Below are 19,866 nucleotides of genomic sequence, written 5' to 3' on the forward strand. Positions count from 1 at the left end.
TGTAGCTGTAAGACCTGCAGGATGGTTTTATTCTTTGGAACTGTCTTAGTTATATGGCCTACAATAATTTTGTAGTAAGGCAAGCAGCAGTGGTTTGCTGATTAATACCAGCTATATTACAGTTTTTTCTATGTTCAGTGTTTTCTTTTGCTTTAGATAAAAAATATTATGAATTATTTAAATACAACTTTGTATTTTTATCTCTGTTAATTTTCTAAACTCAGGTTTACATTAACCAGAGTTGGTTGTACTGATCTAAGGGGTAGTTTAATTTACTTAGGAAAGTACACAATGGTAGATTCATAAATAGCAGTTTAAACAACATTACAATTTCTAATCTTTTTTCCTACTGTTACACATGTTAGAGTACCTACTGAATTATTTAAGTACTGGATATTTGCCACTCTTCACTTGGTTGTAAATTAGCATAACTAAAATACAGGGAATTGAAGTAAAATTATTACAGAAGTGCCTTCACTATCATTCTACAAGTTGATCACTCAGAATTCCTCCTTACAGCAGCCAGTCACTTCGCACAACTGTGACCCCTACATGCAGCTTAGTCAGTAAGTTCTATAGTGTTACAGTGTTACAGATAGTTTGCTGAGCTGCCTGGTTCAGGCTTAAAAGATTGTGTGAAACATACAAAACACATTCTCTAAAACCAAAAGTATAATTGCATTTTAGGTTTTTTAAAAAAAAAAATGGCTGCATGACTAAGTCTCCCTTCTTTGCCTTTCCTAAATAAAAAGCTGCAGATTTTCCATTCAGAATAATTGAATTTACATGGGTTGCCTGGTAATAAAAAGTAATGAACATATCGCTGGGTAGGATGTATTATTTAAAGGGACTGTGTTTCTGAAGCAGTTGCATATTTAATAGCTGTTTTTATTATACTACACTTATTTGAGGTTGTTGGATAGGTTTACCATGGCAAGGAATCAATATCCAAATGTTCCTGCATGGATGAAAGTTCTGAGTAGAAGTCAAAACTGCAGCTTGTCATAGCTACATTTTTCACAACTTGTTTCTTGAGCAGCTCAGAGTGCTCTGCTGTGGAGCTGAGCCTGTGAAGAAGGAATAGAGGATTGGAAATGTATACAACATAAATAATGTTGCACATAGGCAGTCAGTTTGAGTAAAGCTGTACTAAGGCATTAGCAGCTTGGGAATTTGAAGCCTTATGAGCTGTTTACACTCCAACAACTTGTTATGAATTGCATATTCTTTTTACCTTTTGATTTTTCAGCCTAATCGTTTTCTTAGTCTTATCCTTGATGGGTACTTAGTAGTGCCAAGTGTATGTCACTTGATACGTATACAGAGTGCTCTACAAAACTAGGTTAGCATATGTAGTCCTGAGCTAAGGAATTTTTATTGTTAGGAGTAATTGCTAAATGACTCTGGTATTTATAGCAAAATAGAAACCCTTCAAATATGAATAGCAGATTAAAACTAGCAGCTTTAGAATATGAAGTAGTAATTTCCTTGTATCTCAAGGTTGAAATCGTTATATGTTGTTAACAAAATGTAGTAGAGACTCTGTTTCTAAATCCAGACATTTCTCAGTTTTATGGATTGGAATAATGCAGATAAGTTCCTGGAAAAATTGCGTGCTATGATTATTTCAGCAATTTCACTTATTACAATATAAACAAACTTTGTATCTTTCAAGTAACTGTAGCTTTTGCTAATGTTGTTTTTGCCTTATGTTGAGGCCAGTATGTCTCAATGTTGTATTAGCCATAGTGGTTCTTAACATTCTGGGGTAGAAGTGTTTACTTACTGTTTTGCCAATACAGTGGCAAGTCACTTGTAACTTGTAACTGTCATAGTCCATTCTGAAACGAGGTGAGCTTGTTTGATACTGAGTGTAAAAACCAATCTATGTGAAATGGAACAAGCATTGTGACTATATAAGGTTACTTTGTACTCCACTTGGGGTAACTCTGACCAGGAGAGTCTGAATCACTCCGATTTTTTTTTAGGGATTTACTTCTGTGAAAAAATCCCATCGGATAAATATTGTATGTACGTCAGGTCTTAAAAGTTGGGACAAGGGAGGAGGGTCAGATAGTTGCACAAAACTTTGTTGTCCAGCTAACTTACGAGTTACTTGGCCAACTTTGGGATTTGCTGAAAACAGGGATATAAGGGAAAGTGGAACTTGTGACTCCTTAGCTGTTTCCTTCATCTTGCATTCAGCTGCAGGTGGCCTGGGAGGGGCCCCATGTGTTAGTTGAGGTGTGGTTGAAGACCATCTCTTAGCTCTTCTCAATTCAAAGGGGTACAGCAGGAATCTTTGAGAGAAGTCTAGTTAGACTGTGCAGTCTAGAAAGTAACTTTGATGTGTTCTTTCTTCTAGCTGGCTTCCCAATGGGCTATGCAGCAGCTGCTCCTGCCTATTCCCCTAATATGTATCCTGGAGCAAATCCTACCTTCCAGACAGGTATGTGTAATATTATGTCAAAGCAGTTACATGAAGTTTGGAAGTTGTGAGAACCGAGAACAGAAAAGATGTAGGAGCTTACAGTAACACTTGTACTGTGGAATATGTCTTACATTACATTGAATAAGACTCATAGGGAATATCTGATAAATTGCAATTAGCATAATCTTGTCTTAAGTCACACTACTTTTGCCTTCAGAGAAGGGAAAAGCTGGTTTTAGCTTTTTCTATATTTCAGGCTGATGTTTGAAGATTCCATCGTGTTTCCCTTCACTGTTTCTTTCTTGATTCTTGCTTTGCATCCTCTTGCTTGTTTCCAGATTCCTGTTTTTCCTTCTGTTGTCTTAAAAATTCTTCTTTTTAATCTGTTTCTTAAACCATATCTCTTTCCAAGTTCAGCTTTCTGCCCTTAAAGTTGTCTTCCACAAACTAATTGTTTAGAAAGTTGGTTGCTGGATTAAACTGTTTTGTCCATAGTAGATACTGGGTAAGGATTTAGGTAACTACACTAGCATGATTGTCATTTAAGAGAAAGGGAATATGGTGAGCATAGGAAAAGGAAAAACAGACACAAGAGGAACCAATGCATTCACTTAGATTCTTTTATGTGGTTCTTATTTCACCTTTTAAAAGAATATTATTTTCATGTGCTTGAACCAAAGCAGAAATCAGTAGCATTTGATTTCTGCTCAAACCAGGAACATATATCTGCTAGAACAGTATTTTCACTGTGGTTATTTTGCATAGTCAGGAATTCCTTACATTGCTTTTTTAAGTAGGTCTGGGCCATCTTCAGGAACTCTTGTCATTTGCATGCATTGTGCCAGTTTGTCAGTGAAAAACTGACATTGTGCCATAACATGGCACATCACTAAATTTGTCCCTGAATGCCCATATGGAATTTATGGGGACAGGAAAGGATGCAGCTTGAAACTGGGAAGCTTCTGTTGTGAATTTGCTGGCAGTATTGAAGTTCAGTGCTTGTGACATGAGGCATTTTGTTAACTACAGGAGTCTCCTGTAAGACAGGAAGTCTTCATCTGACTCTTCACTGTAGCTCCAAGTCCTGCTTACTGTGTTCTAAACTGAACAATTATTTATTCCACAAAGGAAAACTTTTTTATTTTCAATCAGACGCTGTATGATAAGTGAGGAGGACTGATAATGCTGCTTAGGAATCATAGTGTGGTTTGGGTTGGAAGGGACCTTAAAGATCACCTAGTTCTAACCCACGTCCCACTAGACAAGGTTGCTCCAGGCCCCATCCAGCATGACCTTTAACATGTCCAGGGGTTGGGCTTCTACAGCATCCCTGGGCAACCCATGTCAGTGTCTCACCACCCTCACTGTAAAAAATTTCTTCCTAATATCCAATTAAAATCTCTCCTCTTTTCAGTTTGAAATAGTTCCCTCTCATCCTGTCACTACAGGCCCTTATAAAAAGTCCCTCTCCAGCTTTCCTATTTTGATTTCTTAAAAGGATGTGGCAGCAATTACTGAGGCAAGAGGGAGACTTAAGTAACCAAAAATGTTTACCTGCGGAACTTCTTAAAAGTGTGTAGCTCTCTTTGGAACTGTGAAGTACTCTAGTTGGTACAACCTGTGTCCCTGCTCAGTTTACAACTTAGAGGTGTACAGCAAGTAGAGAATGGATTTTGGCTTGTCTTCAGTCTTGAATTGAAAACAAGGAAACAGATGGATAGTCTGAGTTTCAGTAATTTAAAATGAAAAAATTTTAAATCTATCCTTTGGGTAGGGTATTGTCTTTGTGCAAGTATGGTGTCTAGGAGGTACCAGCTTGCATTTACACTGGATTGCTTAATTGAGAGCAATGTTCGAGGGAAAGCAGTTCCCATCAGGGGTGTAAGTCTCAGCATGGGAATTAAAGCCCTCTGTGGGCCTTTCTTGTCAGCTCTTATTGCTAATAGACCATTCAGTTTCACAGTTGATGTTACTTCAGTGGTGTGTGTCTGCCTTCGGTGCTCCATTGTGTGTAACATCAGGATCCTGCAGCTGAGGGGTAGCTGTAATTTCTGATCCTATGATCATATAACTGAAAGGTAGATCCAGTCTTACTGCTGGTTGCAGTTTGCAAATCCTGCTGCAAGAAGATGAACTGCACGTAATTAATTTACCAGGTCATGAGACTGATGTTTTCATCCAGTTAAATGTTTTTTTCCCTCTGTGTCAGTTATACTGTAATAAAAGGTTATGATTTCTGGGTAAGATTCTGGACTTTAGACTTAATCATATCGTCAGATTAGTTTGCACTAATGAATCTTGGAATATTTCTTACGCTATATAACGAAGTTAGAGTAAGAAATTTTCCAGTTTTGTATGAAAAAGGAATAAAGGTTTATAGAAGTTATACCATGCCATCTTTGAATGTCCTTAATTTTTTAAAAGCCAGTTCTAATAGAGTCTTTATTGCTGCTGCATAAAGAATACTCTTATTTCAGAACTAAGAATAGCTTTAATTTCTAGCTGTTCTTTAAGCTATGAAATAAAGTTTGAAATGCCCAGATCTTTTAATTCAGATTATAACTTGAAGTATTTTCTCCTAACAGCTAAACTAAGTCTTCAGATGTAACTGCTTATTTGTAGAATCAAAGCTTTTGCAGATTCACATTATGAAGCAGTATATGGATGTGCTGTGCCACTGCTTGTCAAAAAAGGTACCTTTTTGCAGGTATCTTTCTTACATATCTGTGATTTTGAATAACCATGTTGTTTACTTTTAAGGTCATTGCTCCCTGTAAGGGAGAAGAAAAAGTAAATGGGAAGGCAGAGAATACGTTATGTACAGGTGTACAAGAATGGAAGTTAGATTGCCTGTGCAGCTGTATCAGTGGGGCTTTAGAATATGAGTGGGCTTGACTGAGGACATAGTTGTAGTTCAGTCATATTCAGCATTTTGTTGCTGAGTTTTTCAACACAAATAGCTCCCCATACTAAAAATTAAAGTTACTTCATCAAATACTCACTATCTTTAAAAGCAAGACTTGAGAGTAAGTGCTGTGGTACCTCTCTTTAGGGTCTCTAAAAGTGATACATTCTGTTAAAAAAAAAAAAAAAAAGAAAAAAAAAAAGTAGACCTATTTCTTTGTTATCTTAGCAGTTTTCAGTTTGAAGGGTGGAATGAAACTGGAAAGAAACTCAGATTTCTGCAAAAAGAATGAAGGTCATCTGGCCTTATGCTGTCTGCACTGACTGTTTTTTCACAACACAAATGCCAGTGTTCTCTTGGCTGTGTGACTTCAGATCTGCTCTCTGCATTGAGGTCAGCACATTCTAGGCAGCTTTTAAAGGCAACCTAATCTCTTTTGTGGTAGTCTCTTTTTTTTTTCCGATAATTACCAAGTGGTTTTTGGCTTCCTTGTGTTGTGTACAACTCCACCTAAATAGAAATAGTATGTGTGGATGTTCTGTCTTCTTCTGTAGAAGTCCCTGCATGAGACCCAAGATATTTCCAGCTTAACACAGGCTAGGGCTTTGATGCTTTCTCCAGAACAGGTCATGCTAGATGTTTGCTATCCTAAATATCATTCCTGGTGGATGCTGCTGCTAAGACCTTCACATTCCCATTCTGGCCATTAAGCCACAGTATAATATTGGGACTGCAGCAGCAGTGGTGCTTTTCACAGGTCTCCTCCATGCCTCACAAAGCTCTTGTCCTGTTGTCCTGAGATCTTGTCTGATGAGGGCTGGAGAAACTATGGAAGAGCCTTCTTCAGGTAGGGTCTGAGCCAGCAGTTGCTACTTACCCCTGGAAAAATGAAACCATTCCCAACATTTACAAGGCAGACTGATTTTGAAGTCCTTGTGCAAAAGACCTCTTTTGGATGGCATCTGTAGGCTAATTGTAACATATAAACATAATTCTTAAGTGATGATTAAGGATATATCTATGTATGTAATACACAAAAAGGAAATTTAAAGGTATTGAAGTGTCTTTGGAGTCTAATTTGCAGTTGAAATGAACTCTATAGTGTTTGTGTTTTAAAGGTATGGCCTTTCATATTTATTTTAGTGAGTTCAGAAAACATGAGGAAAAAAAGGTGAATAAATGTAAGTTGAAGTGGAACGTGCAGATTGTGTCTCTCTGTTCTTTGAAAAATCCAACTTAAGCTCTTTACATGAGTCTAACTTTTGAAATTAACTTGGTCTTATGCTGTTATCTTCTGCAGAAGGTAACTGGAGGTTGGTGAACCATCACAGTTTAGAACTGGGCTTATGTTAACATGCTGCCTAATATGCCAAATCCCAGTATTTAATTATATTACCAGAAAAATCCAAATCCACTTTTTTTATCCCATATCCCTAGATTTGAAAAGAAAACTGTGCAAAAACACAGTTAGTTTTTCATGCTTCGTTGACACAGTCAAGTATTATTTCCAGACTGTTATCAGTATTGTGTAAATGACCAAACTTGTGCTTGGTTTTTGAGACCAGCCTTCTGAGTAATCACATCAAGAATTTGGAAATGAACAAAATTGTTACCCATTACTTCAGAAAGCAGTGTACTGACACTTGTTTTTCATGTTTTTAATGCAGATTTAACTTTGTTTCAGGTTATACACCAGGCACCCCATACAAAGTATCTTGTTCACCCACCAGTGGTGCAGTGCCACCCTACTCTTCATCACCAAATCCGTATCAGACTGCTGTGTACCCAGTTCGAAGTGCCTATCCACAGCAGAATCCATATGCACAGGTAAGTGAGCAAAACCAACACCTGTTTGGGTAGTACTTTGTTTGCCTTATCATATCTGCTTGAAGTCTTAACTTGACATCACATTTGTTTCTTCATTTTTAGTTGCCTGCAGTAAGAATTCTTAGCGCAGTGATTTAGAGAGGGCACGTTTACATTCTGTCTCTTATGACAGTTGCTCTGCACTTACTGATATTATGTTCAGTCTTTGAAGACACACTAGATTCAGTAGTTTTAAAAATGCATGCTGAATGCTAGAGCTACCACATCCTGATTTAATTTAGTCAAAAACTGTCAAACTTGCGTATTTTTTTTTCAGTTATCTTTTTTTGGAAGCCTCTGTTGTGATTCAGGGAGTTACCAAGTCTCATTCTAGGCAAACTATTGAAAACTATTAGAAATTTTAGAATTAAGCCACTTCAGCAAACATGATAATCTGGGGAGAAGTTGGCCCTCTTTCTGCACAGAGGAAACCTGCCTGGCTTGTACGCAGTAGTTAAAGGGAATTATTAAGTACCTAACAAGATTTATCCAATCTGCTTAGTCTATTTGGATTTGTCAAAAACCTTTGATTCTTTAATTAAAAGTAGCTGGATAAAAACTTGTGAAAGAGTGAGTAGTTCTGTCATGGATTAATACACATAAAACTATGAAATGCAGGAAATGAATGACGAATGAGCCCTTGTTGTTGAAGGCACAGGCAGCATTGGAATTCTACAAAGATCCCTGCTTCTGAATGTTATCCTAAATGTTTTTTAAAAAGGCTAAATGTTAAAAAAATTGCCAGTGAAACACAGTTGTAATAGTTGAAATTAGTGTTTTGGCTTCTGCTCTGTAAATACATTGCGTCTTTAGAATAAGGGATTCTTGAAAGAAGACTTCATTTATCTTCCCTGCCAGACAGACTTTAATTACTTCTTTACTTTTTTCCTCTAACAGCAAGGCACTTACTACACACAGCCTTTATATGCAGCACCACCCCACGTAATTCACCACACCACAGTTGTGCAGCCCAATGGCATGCCAGCAACCATGTATCCTGCTCCCATCCCACCACCAAGAGGGAACGGTGTGACCATGGGGATGGTGGCTGGGACTACTATGGCAATGTCAGCAGGTACGTGAACTCATAACCCTGATGTTTTCTTGATTAAGCTTTCTTTTCAGATGGAGACAGAACACAGCTGCATTACAAAAATGTGTTGCCAGAGGTGTGCTTGGCAGAATCATAAAGTTGTTTGGATTAGGGACTTGTGTAGGTCATCTAGTCCAGCATCCTCAAAGCAGGTCCAGCTAGGTTAGGTTTTATACTTGTTTAGTGATATTTTCATAATCTCCAAGGATGGAGGTAGAGATAGCACATGCTCATTTTAGATACTAGTATTAGGCTTAAATAATTCTTCTTTATATCTGTATGGAATTTCACTTTTCTCATCAGTGCCAGGAGCTTGGTTTCCTCACCTCACAATTCTATGCGTGGTTGGAAGGAGCAGCCTCTTAAGGCTGGGGAGAATGCAGTGCTCTCAGCCCACAGCTCCTATTGCTGGCCTTCTTTGGATGCTGAGATGCATTTTATGTTTGCACTACCTGCAGGTCTGCTGTGCTTTAGGCAGTGGCTAGGGATCTCTGCTTCCCAACACCACACTCTTGGTGGTGGTGTTTTGGAGAAATGTTGTTTAACCAATACCTAGACTCATGGGTGAGTGTTTACTGAGAGATGTTATGCTTTGTTACTCAGTGGGTGTTCAGTCATAAAGAAATGTCCATATGCACTCTACGGATGCTCTATTCAAACTAAAAAACAAGAGCCATGAGCTTGTTTTCAGATTCTGGTTTTTATTTGGTCAAATTTATAATGTAATTTGAGGAGTTTCAAACCTAGATAAGGAACGTGTGCAACACTGCAGTTTGGTTATCCCAGGTGTTTGTTACTGTTTCTACAGTGCTGTAGACTAAGACTCTTGAGATCCTGCTGTCTCAGCTTGTTTGGTTCTCAAGCCACTTAGTCTGTAAAAATCTTATCTGGAATAACGCAGGAATTAATTTGTTCTGATTTATCAATGAAGTTATTTCTACCATAACATATTCTTAAGGCTTGTAAGGCCTGCTGTGGGAAAAAGTTTTACAGTCAATAATGCTTATGTTGCAGGGTTGCTGCTAGAGCTATTTTTGAGTAATTAATATCCTGGTGTGCATTCAACTGCACATCAAAGTGATTCTCTTGCATAAATGTTTGAAGGAAGATTGGAGCTGCAGTGCCAAGTGATGCTGGGAATCTTAAATCTGAAGAAGGGCAAACTGTACGGTTTTTTAAAAAATTAACTCTTTTTCTCCTATTTTTTTGGGGGGGCACTAGGATTGGTGCTGACTGAAACTTGTTCTTTTCATCCTAGGTACTTTGTTGACAACTCATTCCCCAACTCCAGTAGCCCCTCATCCAGTTACTATGCCCACATATCGGGCTCCAGGAACTCCAACCTATAGTTATGTGCCCCCACAGTGGTGATCATCCTGGCAGTCAGTGTAAGTTACCTATTGACATTGAAAACAGTTTATCTTTCTTATAAGTGACAGCATTGCAGGTTTTTCCAGGGAGATTTTTCAGAAGGTAATGTGTCTGGGGTACTTCTACAGTACTCTAATTGAGTAAGAATGCACAAACTATTTCTTATGTAAGATCTATTCTCTGCAAAGGAGACAAGTCTAGTGGGGCTTCTTCAGTGGTCTGTGTCTTCAGGAATCATGAAACATATTGGTTTGTGATTGTTGAGTATGAAAGAATGGAATTGGATTTATTGGTAACTGTTGAATTCAACACTACTGTGATTTGTGAATGAACAATGTGTGTAACTTTGTAGTTTTATTTTGGATTGGCTAAATATGTAGGCAAGGTGCTTTCCCTTGCTCAGAGCTGCTGAAACAAATACACAACCTTGAGTTAATTTCATATATTCAGTCTGTTTCAGGTAAGTCTCAGGTCATGCTTCTTGCAGTCAGAATGGAAAGTTTGTTACTAGTGTAGACCAAAATCTAGATCATAGTTTTCAAGCAAAGGACTTTAATTTTGAAATCTGCTATAAGTTGGGATGCATTTTGGGAGTGTAACACACATCAGACTGGCACAATGCTCCAAATTGAGTGCAGCTTCATTCAAAATAAGGACTTGTCAGACCAGCTGAACTAGAAATTGTCTTTTTTAGTCCACGTAGTGTGTGACAGTTAACTTGGTTTTATCTTTCCTTGAATTTCTGTTTCAGTAGTTAGGAGTCCAGAGTTCTGCAGTTACAGGTGGCTGTATTCTTCCCTTTGAGTTAGTAATCCCACAGCCATTTCTCATTTTGCTGTGATGCTCACACCACAGTCTGCAGATCTGAAATGTTTCACATGAAGTACTCCATTGAAGAGTATTACATCAGAATAAAAAGTCAAAGTTTTGCTGTGACTAAACTCATAACTACTGATAAATAAATTTAGCATAAAAGACTTTTTTAATATTGTACCTTCTACTGAAGAGGTCTACTACTGATGGCAGAAAGCTTGAATGAAATGGCAGGAGAAAATCAATGTAGTGAATATTTAACCTAGAAGCCTGTAGATGTCAGTTGACTGGATAGGTGGTAGGGTAGCATTGTATCATACTAACGGCTGCTGTGTGTGTGTTTCAGTGTGGTGCATGCAGTGTTAGACTGTTCTGCACACATCACTGAGACCATTTCCTACTTTCCCCCTCCCCTCTTAATGTAGGTTTGAAGATGGGAGATATGCAATCAAGAAATTGAGGTTTAAAAGTTGGTGCTGAAGCCCTCATGCCTCCAACCAGGACTTTTCTTCTGAATGCTTTCAACACTTGGCTAAACACTACTAATTCCTGATCACTGAAGATTTTCCAGTGCTGCATATCTTACATCTTGGAACTCCAGCAGTTAGTCTTAAAGCAAATCCTGTTTTGTGGACTGTCTTGCAATTTTTTAGCTAATTATAATGATAAAAAGGGAGTATAAATTTATTCTGATCCGTATCTAGTTGAATGCATGTTAAAACACAAAAACAAAGCTTGCTCAATCTACCTGCAGTGACTGATGCAAAAACCATCATATGCAAATCCAAAGGAACCGAAAAGTATTTTACAACTTGTATCACTAATGCACTGTTGTAATGTATGCAGGGTCTTAAAAGGCAGAACCATGAAAGTGAGTTTCTTTATAGAACACCATACTATACATTAGATAAGAGCTTCAGCCTTTTTCAGGTTGATGGAGTTGCCAGTTTAAAAGGGGCATATTTTTATTTAAGTGATGTATTCTTTTCAAATTCAATTATTAAATTGGAGTGACTGGAAAACAAGTCAGACAAGCTGTAGAAATCCCGCACACAACTATTTTACTTCATACCTTTTTGTTTTCCTTGTAAGGATTCAGTGTTATACAGACGTTCTTAAGGATCAGAATGAAATGACAAAGATAATGCTGTGTGTGCCAGTAAATAAAGCAAACTTCCTTGAGGCAAAACTGGCTGTTGGGAATAGTAGGAGGTGACATCACCTGCAGAATGAATTGCATGTCCTGGGGAGATAGGTATTTAGTACTATCTTTCATACGATGCAAGATGTGTCAAAGTGAGGCTGCCATACAGACTGATAGCATAACACTTCCTTTTAGTTCTCTGTTCAGGAAATCCATGCTGTTTTTCCTAAAGAATGTTGTAGTCAGTTGCAAATGTGTATGCAGTTGATCCAGCTTGCTCTCCTGAAACTTAAGAAATGCTGGGGCTTTCTACAGCAGACAGGAGGAGTTGAGCTGCTTGTTATTCTGAGGAAAGCTTGTGTGCCTGATGAGTATGTTAAAGGGGAACAAATCATTTTAACACAATTTCCTTATTAGCTACTTGCAGTATGGTCTATAGATATGTTGTAGTAGGGCTGCCAGAATACAGAGGTTTCAAATAGATGTTCTCTTTTTTTTTCCTGATATTTGTAATTGAAGTAGGAGCTGTTTGTTGGTTACAGCATTTTGATGTGTTTGTTTAGTATTTTGGTTTTTTACTTTCTAAATTGCACTTGGAAGAGCATGTACAATAAGACTGACTGCAGATCAGCATTTCATTGCAATGCATCACTTATGAAATTCTTTCAGTTTTTAAAAAGTACCTCAAAGCAAATGCTGTGGGGATTAAGGGCTAGCCTTGGAACCCATTTGTATACCAAAATTGTTATGGGGGAGGTTTTAAATTTTTAAATTTGAATATTGCACATAAAAAGCTTTTTCTTAAACCTGCTTGGCTTACAATTCCAGGAAGATGCAATTTTTTTTTATACATTCTGCCTGCAATAAATTATGCAGTAAATGGTTAACAAAATGTTGTTCCCTTTTAAGCGTTTACACAGAGGTGTATCAGGCTGTATTGTTCTTGTAGATTAACTTCCATTCAGAAGTAAATTTTTTAAAGTTGTGTATCTAGTTAAGCTTTGTTTTGGGGTGTTCTGCTCCTCTACAGGTTTGGCAGGTACTTCAGGGTAGCATCACTGCTGATTTAAGGCTGCCATTCCAGTACTCTGCCCTGGTGGGAGGCTCAGCTACCTTCATAACCTGTTGGTGGTTAGAGCCTTCAGTAACTTTATTTTTTACAGTGAGCACTCAACCTATTTTGTATTTTTATTTTTTTTTAATAAAGTTTAGGTTTATTTTGCATGAGTCACTGTCAGTGGACAGCCCCCTTATTTCTAATGCCTTGAACATAATTATATTGGGTAAGTACTTTAAACCTTACTCACGAGCACTTACTGCGGTGTAGGGATTTCCATATGTTTTTATATGGAGCAGAAAATGACCCCAGACAAACTTTATTTGAATCTGGACTGCTTTGTCCAAGTCTGTTTCACAGCTCCATTTGTGTCATAGGTTTGCAGCTTGGATCAGTCAGGTGTGCCAGAGAGTGCGGTGAACATGAACACAGGCTGTTTGTCCCTTTTAGCTAGTGGAGAGTGACGTGGTGTTGTCTTAGCATGATTTTCACAGAGCCAAGGAAGGAAGCAGGGCTGCCTTGGAGTGAAGCTCTGAAGAGTGAGCTCAAAGCTTTGCTTTCTTCTCTCTCGTCACCCAGTAAGTAAACTAAAGGTTTGAAAATCATAGGAGAGAACTTTCATGAGTGCTGCAATAGATAAATAGTTAAGGAACGAATAAAACTTCCTATATATTTGCTCTAACTTCAGATTCCTAAATGTCATTGTGGAATTGGTCTCTCTAGAATATTCCACAACATTTAGGCAGTCTCACTTGAGCACTTTTTTTTTTTTTCTAAGTTGCATTATGGGATTCATCCACGAGGGGGAAACTGTACCTTTTTTTAAAAGGTACTACAACTTCCAGTTGTGATCAATTATAATCTACTGGAAGAGTGGAGCATGTCTCCAGAAGTTGATATGGAAAGTAACCAAAAGCACAGTGCAGGGGGAGGGGGGGAATATGTGTATATATAACTATCTTAATGGTATTTTGTTGCAAATAGTAGAAAGCATGGATATCAAACAGCGGGGGAAACTGTACATCATTAAATAGGTGTTTACACAGTGAGGGTCTTATGAAACATTCTCTCCTGCTTTTTATATAACATTCCCTATTTAGAATTCCTTTATAAATAAATACGCAGTATGTGTTTGCACGAGAGCTCCTCAGCAAATGAAAAGAGCTAGTGCAGTAGAGACATTTCAGATCAAGCTTCTCTTTAAAAAAAACTTTAAAAAAATAATAAAAAAATAAAATTTTTATGGCAGCTTTATATGATTAAAGAAAAAGTACTACTTAAAACCTGGAACTGAAAACTGTTGCAGCAATAAAAAAGAGAAGTCCAAGAAAGATTTTTTTTTTTTAATAAATTCACATTTCAGGTGTTGAGTTTAGATAAAAGTATTTTTAAAAAACTGAGGTATTCCCTTTGTCAGTAACAACTGATGAAAATGTCTTTTAAATGTAGCAGCAGCAAAAAGAAAAATGGCTAATAATTGGCACCAAAACTGTGTAGCCCTAGTCAGTAGCATGGTGGTTTGTTAAGAAAACTAGGAAGGAGAACAGAGAACCTACTACTAGATCTTGCTTATGCTTGTTGTAACCATCTCCTCAAGTTTCTAAGAGACATCCAGGAATGCTGTTCCAGAAAGCTTCTTTTTGAGTGTACTATGCAAGTTAAATGCTTAGATGCAGTGGTAGTTGGAAAAAATCCTTTTATTTTAGTGAAGTCCTTCCTTGTATTGCTTGATCCACTGGAAAAAAATAACCTGACATAGAAACCAAACCAACCAAAACAACACCACTTGTAAGTACCACCATGTCTTAGTGTTGTCTGGGAATAGTTCATGGTACAGAGTTGTATACCAGGGTACTCATCATTGTCTACTCTTCATGGAGTAGTAAGGCCACTGAAGGCATCTGAGCAAGAGATGGTCAGAATTGACTTGGAATCACTCCCCAGTGCTTAAGCACAGTGTGTACACCATTCTTTTGGGTTTAGAACATATTTTTGCTTGAATAGGTAGGTAAGCACAGCAATCTGATCCCACCACTTAGTTCTAGGCTTTAGCTATGCCAGAGAGCAGTGAATACCAAGTGTGTGAAACCTCCCATCATAGGAACATGAAAATAGTGATGATTCAGCTGGAACTTGAGGGAAAGGACACAGGTGCTGTGGTTGTTGGAGGGTGATTGTAGTTTGTGCAGTAGGCACACCATGTCCAGCCTTCTCCAGCAAGGGACACTGGCCAACCTTGGGTCACAAGCCATCCATTCATCCTCACATCTGGTGTTTGTGAACACCTGTTTGGAAGACATGAAGGTTTAAGCTCATTCTTCTTCTTAATAAGTGTCAGCTTTCTAATCCTGTATTATATCAACTCTAGGCTTCCTGCAGAGATGCTCAGATTTGATGAGGTGAAATGCCAATTAACAGGCACAGCTGCAGCAAAGTTAGGATAGTTTTGTGTATCGGGCCTCGCCAAGAATCAAGTTCATTCTGACATCTCTGAAGTAGTGAGGATGTTCTCAGCAGGCTGTGTACACCTCTTGCTTGGGGGGTGTTAGAAGAGAGTGAGGTGTGTTTTGTAGACGGGAGAGAGGGAGGAGGAACAGTGCTTATCTGGGGACAAGGAAACCTTTTCTTGTGTAGGTTGGACATAAGACTGAAACATCGAGATTCCACAGGTAGTAAGAGTCCATTTGTGCTTTTGAAAAAATACTCTAAACAATTTATGGGCTCTGAAGCTTCAACAACAAGAAAGTGAACATGACTTTTCTAAACTGTTGTGACTTTTGGGCACTTAGCAGGCAAACTGGGAAAGCTTTTTTAGCTGGCTGCTGTACAGACTTGTTTTAAGTAGAATGGATTTGTTAGTGTTGTTTTGTTTTTTTTTTATTGTATTGCTATTATTGGCTGCCCTCATGTCTAAGATTTGAAAAAGTGAGTGCATGCAATGGAAGTACAAGAGGCCCCAGTAATAGTTCTCCATGTTTGTTATGAAATAGACACAGGTTTCCTTTTTATGACTTTTTTTAAAGCTGTCTTACGAACAGTTGTATTGGTACTTTTTTTAAGTTTAGGTCAATGTTGTCTTCCAGAATAAGTTTTAAGGCATCACTCACTCCTGCATTGAACTATTGCATCAACACAAAGAGTGGAGATTCCATTCTGAGCCAGTTCAATTGTGAAAATTCATACTTTTTTATTTTTTATGCAATTCCATGAGTAGATGAGCTCAGATTTGAATTCTTAAAAGCACGTTTATTGTAACAAGAATTGTTATGTATTAATACTTCAGTTTTCAATAAAGATTGACTTGTGTTGCTTATTGTGGTGTTTTTCTGCTGTCTTTGGTGACATCCTTTTTGAAAAGATCGTGTTGCTGGATAGCAGTACAGGTATGTTGAAACTGAAGTTAATGAGATCTGGTGATTGATCAAAGCAAAACAAAGATGAAGTGTTAAAACTGGTTAAGTGACATCACTTGAGAAGACACAGCAGGAAAGGTTTCCCCATGGGGAATAAGCTGTCCTAAGTTGCTGTGCCTGAGAGTATTCTAAAGATGGTGCTACTCTACCTGCTCCCCATGGAGGCTTTTCCTGGATTTCCTCAGGTTTGAGTTTCTATATTGCTTTATAGTTTACAACAAAGAAACTGGAACACATGTAAAATTTCACAGTGCTTTAAGTATTTACCTGGTACCAAATCAGTGCTGTATCAGAGGTGACGGACCCTGAACAGACAGCTCTAAATCTTGAGTGTTCCCCAGAAGGAACTTGAGGAATTGAGTAGGTGTGGGTAATTACCCCATTTCTTTGGAGTGTGGGTGGCTGTAAATGACACTAATGTTAAAAATGCAAGCATGTGTATTTGGGGTGGGGACACAGGACTGTGCTACTTGAACTAACCATCTATTTTCATTTATTGTAGGTCTCCAAAAATAACTGGTAAGGTTCCTGTAAAAAGCAACGTGTGTGGAAGAGGAAGTAGTCATGTCAATAACTACATCTAACTGCAGAAATAGCATTTGGATTTTGAGATTATCCTACAGGTACTTTTGTTGTTAAGTCAGGTAGTTCAGCTTCTAAAATAGTAGCCAAACACTAGGAATCCCATGAAAATATTTTTTTTCAGTGCATTCTACCTCAAGCTAATTGCTGGTTAGTTATCCTGGGGTAAGCTTTATTTTACAGGAAGATACTTTTGGAGATTATTTGCAGGTGACTGGAGCTGATGAAAATTCCTAATCTCTAACCAGTGGTTGGATATAAAAGGGAAATACTGTTCTTCAGAATGATGCTGCTTATGTTTGGGTTAGAGGGATTCTGTTGTGTGTTCTGGTCTGTTGTTACAAAGGATGACTTTGTCCTGCGTCTGACACGTATGAGAATGTGGTACTGAACATCAAGTCTGTTGATGGGATTTCTTGCTTGTAGGATCCATGTGTCCGTGGAACTACCAAAGTGGTAGGTCGGTAAGAGTTTCATTTTTTCCCTCTTTCCAGATTGATTTTGTAGTGGTGTCATGTATATTGCTCTTTTGCTGATGAGTGGCTGTTGGGTACTTGCTGTGAAGGTTGGATGTGTTGAACTCCTCATTTTAGAGGTGGCTTTGAACACTGGGTGACAGCCAGACCCCGTGCCCAAAAAGTGACTCTTCAGTTGGTGATGGTCAGAAATGAGGCAAGAAGTTTTGAGTTCAGGTTTTCCTGTAAATACATATGGATGAAAAGAAAGTTTGCTTTTTCTAACATCTTGCTTTAGATTCTAAACTCCAAGGCTTGCTGTAAATTCACATAACAGCAGTAGCTTTGTTGGTGAGCTCCCCTAAAACCAGGAGTGATGTACTGATGATTATTGAGCGGGGAATTTTCCTCTGTAGTAAATACCAGTGCTGGGATAGAAGGTGTTGATGTGTTAAATGGAGAAGACATCTGACTTGTTTGGGGAAAGCTAAATGCTCTCCTAGATGTTATTAGCTATCCTGTTGTAATCATCCAGAATGGAATGGGGTCCATGTCAGTATTTAAGTTTTGGATTTTTTTCAATTGTGCATCACTAAGAGGTCTTTGGTAGCTATGGATTGTTGTATTGTCTGTGTTATGGAGAGAATGGCAGACCTGTAGGGAAGACTGTTGAGCCTCGTGAGTACAGGCAATCCAGGGCTGTAAGACGTTGCTCCTTGTATCTAAAAGATACTTCAGACAAACTTGACAGAACAAACTGGCAGTAAACAAACCCAACTGTCAGCTTAAATTAATGCAGCTGGACCTTCATTTTTGGGCTGTATCAATCTATTTTGTAGTGTTTACAATAGCTTTTTCTTTTCTGGGCAAGAAGGATAAAGTACGTGGACAGATTGATGCTTCAGAAAGAGGGAGGGGAACACACCTTCCCACAGTTCGCCAGCCTTACTGTAAGAATTGTCATCATGTGAACTTCACAGTTGAGATCAAATGCTCTACTATAAGAGTACTAAGATGGCCGAAGCTGAGGGTAAGGTTTTTCTTAATGGTGTGATTCAAATAGCACTTACCTTGTTTCAGGTTGCTGGAGGTAATAGAAAAATTATTAAGGCTAGGTAATGGATGTGCAGGCAGGCTGCTATTTCTAAGAAAAGAAGGAAGAAGCACATGATAGAACTCTTCAGCAGGATGCTGTTACACAGCTACATTTGATTATGGCAGATACAAAGGCTTATTTTGGGTAGTTGTGTTACTTTTTTATGGGAGGGTTACAGAATTAGACAAGAGTAAAGGTGATAGCTTGTTTATTTTCCATCTCACAAATGTATATGTAAACAGTCACACACCAAGGTACACAAGCATCTGGGTTAAGTATCACAGGTATCTCATTTGCATGGGCTGTAAAACAGGGAACTGCTTTGGTAACAAAGCTGTGCAAAAGAAAAGCTCACTACGTGCAGAGAACAGTGGCATAGTTGCAGGGAGGAAAATTACAGGAGTGTTAGCAAAAAGAACAAGCAGCCTGTATTTTTCTGGAACAACCGTACTCCCAAAGCCGTGGGATTGGTGTATGGAGCTGCTTGTTACGGAAGCACGTGGGAGACCTGGAGGGTGCTGTGAGGTGTTGATCCCAAGGCGGGGCAAGCTGTGGGTGCTGCGTGGGGGGAGGAACCCCCTTTGGCCTCTGGTGAGCTGAAGCTGTGTTCCTGGGGATAGAAATCCAGTGACATCTGGGGTGGTGCTGGTTTTGAGCATTCGCTAGGTATCCACTGGTCTCTGGGTAGCATTCAGCAGAAGATGTCAGGGTGCCTTCTGGTGTGTCATAGCTTTGACTGCCTTTTTGCACTAGCTTAGCTCTGAGTTGCATTGTTTTGTCTTAGCTGCTTCAAAGATTGACTTCCTCCCCTGCACTATCAAACTAAATGAACAATGCTCTATCTTCAGTGGGTTAAAATAATCAGAAAACACTTCGGTTTTTCAGTTAATTTCTGTCACCAAAACTCTTATTCTTTAATCCGTTACTTACCTGAAGACCTGATCCTACAGCTTCACTTAGCCTGGGAACTCTGGGGACAGGGACTTGATACTGTTTGGCTGGCACAGGACATCATAGTTGAGACCATAGGGTTGTACTGCTGTGGTACTGCTACCTGTCAATAGCCAAGTCCTGCCAGCTGTAGGAGGATGTTGGAGTAGCAGCAGGCGCACAGGCTGAGGCTCCAGCAGTTTAATGAAGTATGAACAGCACAGTTCTTAAAGCTTTAGGAAGTATTGTACTACCATTTCCACTGTCCTAAGAGGCGAAACCTAGCAACAGGTGAAGTAGTAACAGTAAAATAAGAAACTTGCACTTGCTGGAAGCTGTACCATCTGAAGGATGCTGGCAAAGTTTTTAAGCAGTCGGGGTAGCAAGTGGTACAGTAATTGTTCAAAAGACTGATATTTAAAAATCAGTGACAAGTCATATGCTTAATTCTGTTGTATTTGAAGGTTTGCTCCCCCCACAGCAAACATGGAAGAGCACAGCCTGATATTTTTACATATTTCAAAAGATTAAAGGCCTTTTTAATAAGAAAAGCTAATTTCTGTTACTCTGGCATCCCAAGAAATGCAGCATTGTCAGTCTGAAGCTGAGGTTCTCTAGGAAGGTCTGTTACTCGTGGATGTTTTAAGTTGCCCTGATGAGTGACAGGCCTGGTGCTCTGATGTTTCTAGGAGCTGTTTGGACACCCAGAT

General features: G+C 38.7%; 1 protein-coding gene across 2 annotated transcripts in view; it reads left to right on the forward strand.

Annotated features, from left to right (window-relative positions):
- Positions 1 to 15,993, forward strand: part of FAM168B (family with sequence similarity 168 member B) — a 67,992-nt gene extending 51,999 nt beyond the window's left edge. For both annotated transcript variants that reach the window (XM_051626532.1, XM_051626533.1), the window contains exons 3-7: positions 2,366 to 2,449; positions 7,021 to 7,163; positions 8,100 to 8,277; positions 9,554 to 9,683; positions 10,905 to 15,993. In XM_051626532.1, the coding sequence (XP_051482492.1) occupies positions 2,366 to 2,449; positions 7,021 to 7,163; positions 8,100 to 8,277; positions 9,554 to 9,666 (518 nt within the window). In that variant the 3' untranslated portion in view covers positions 9,667 to 9,683; positions 10,905 to 15,993. The remainder of the gene's footprint in view (positions 1 to 2,365; positions 2,450 to 7,020; positions 7,164 to 8,099; positions 8,278 to 9,553; positions 9,684 to 10,904) is intronic.
- The last annotated feature ends 3,873 nt before the right edge of the window (positions 15,994 to 19,866 follow it).

This window comes from Apus apus, chromosome 8 (genome assembly GCF_020740795.1).
Source record: "Apus apus isolate bApuApu2 chromosome 8, bApuApu2.pri.cur, whole genome shotgun sequence".
NCBI lineage: Eukaryota > Metazoa > Chordata > Aves > Apodiformes > Apodidae > Apus > Apus apus.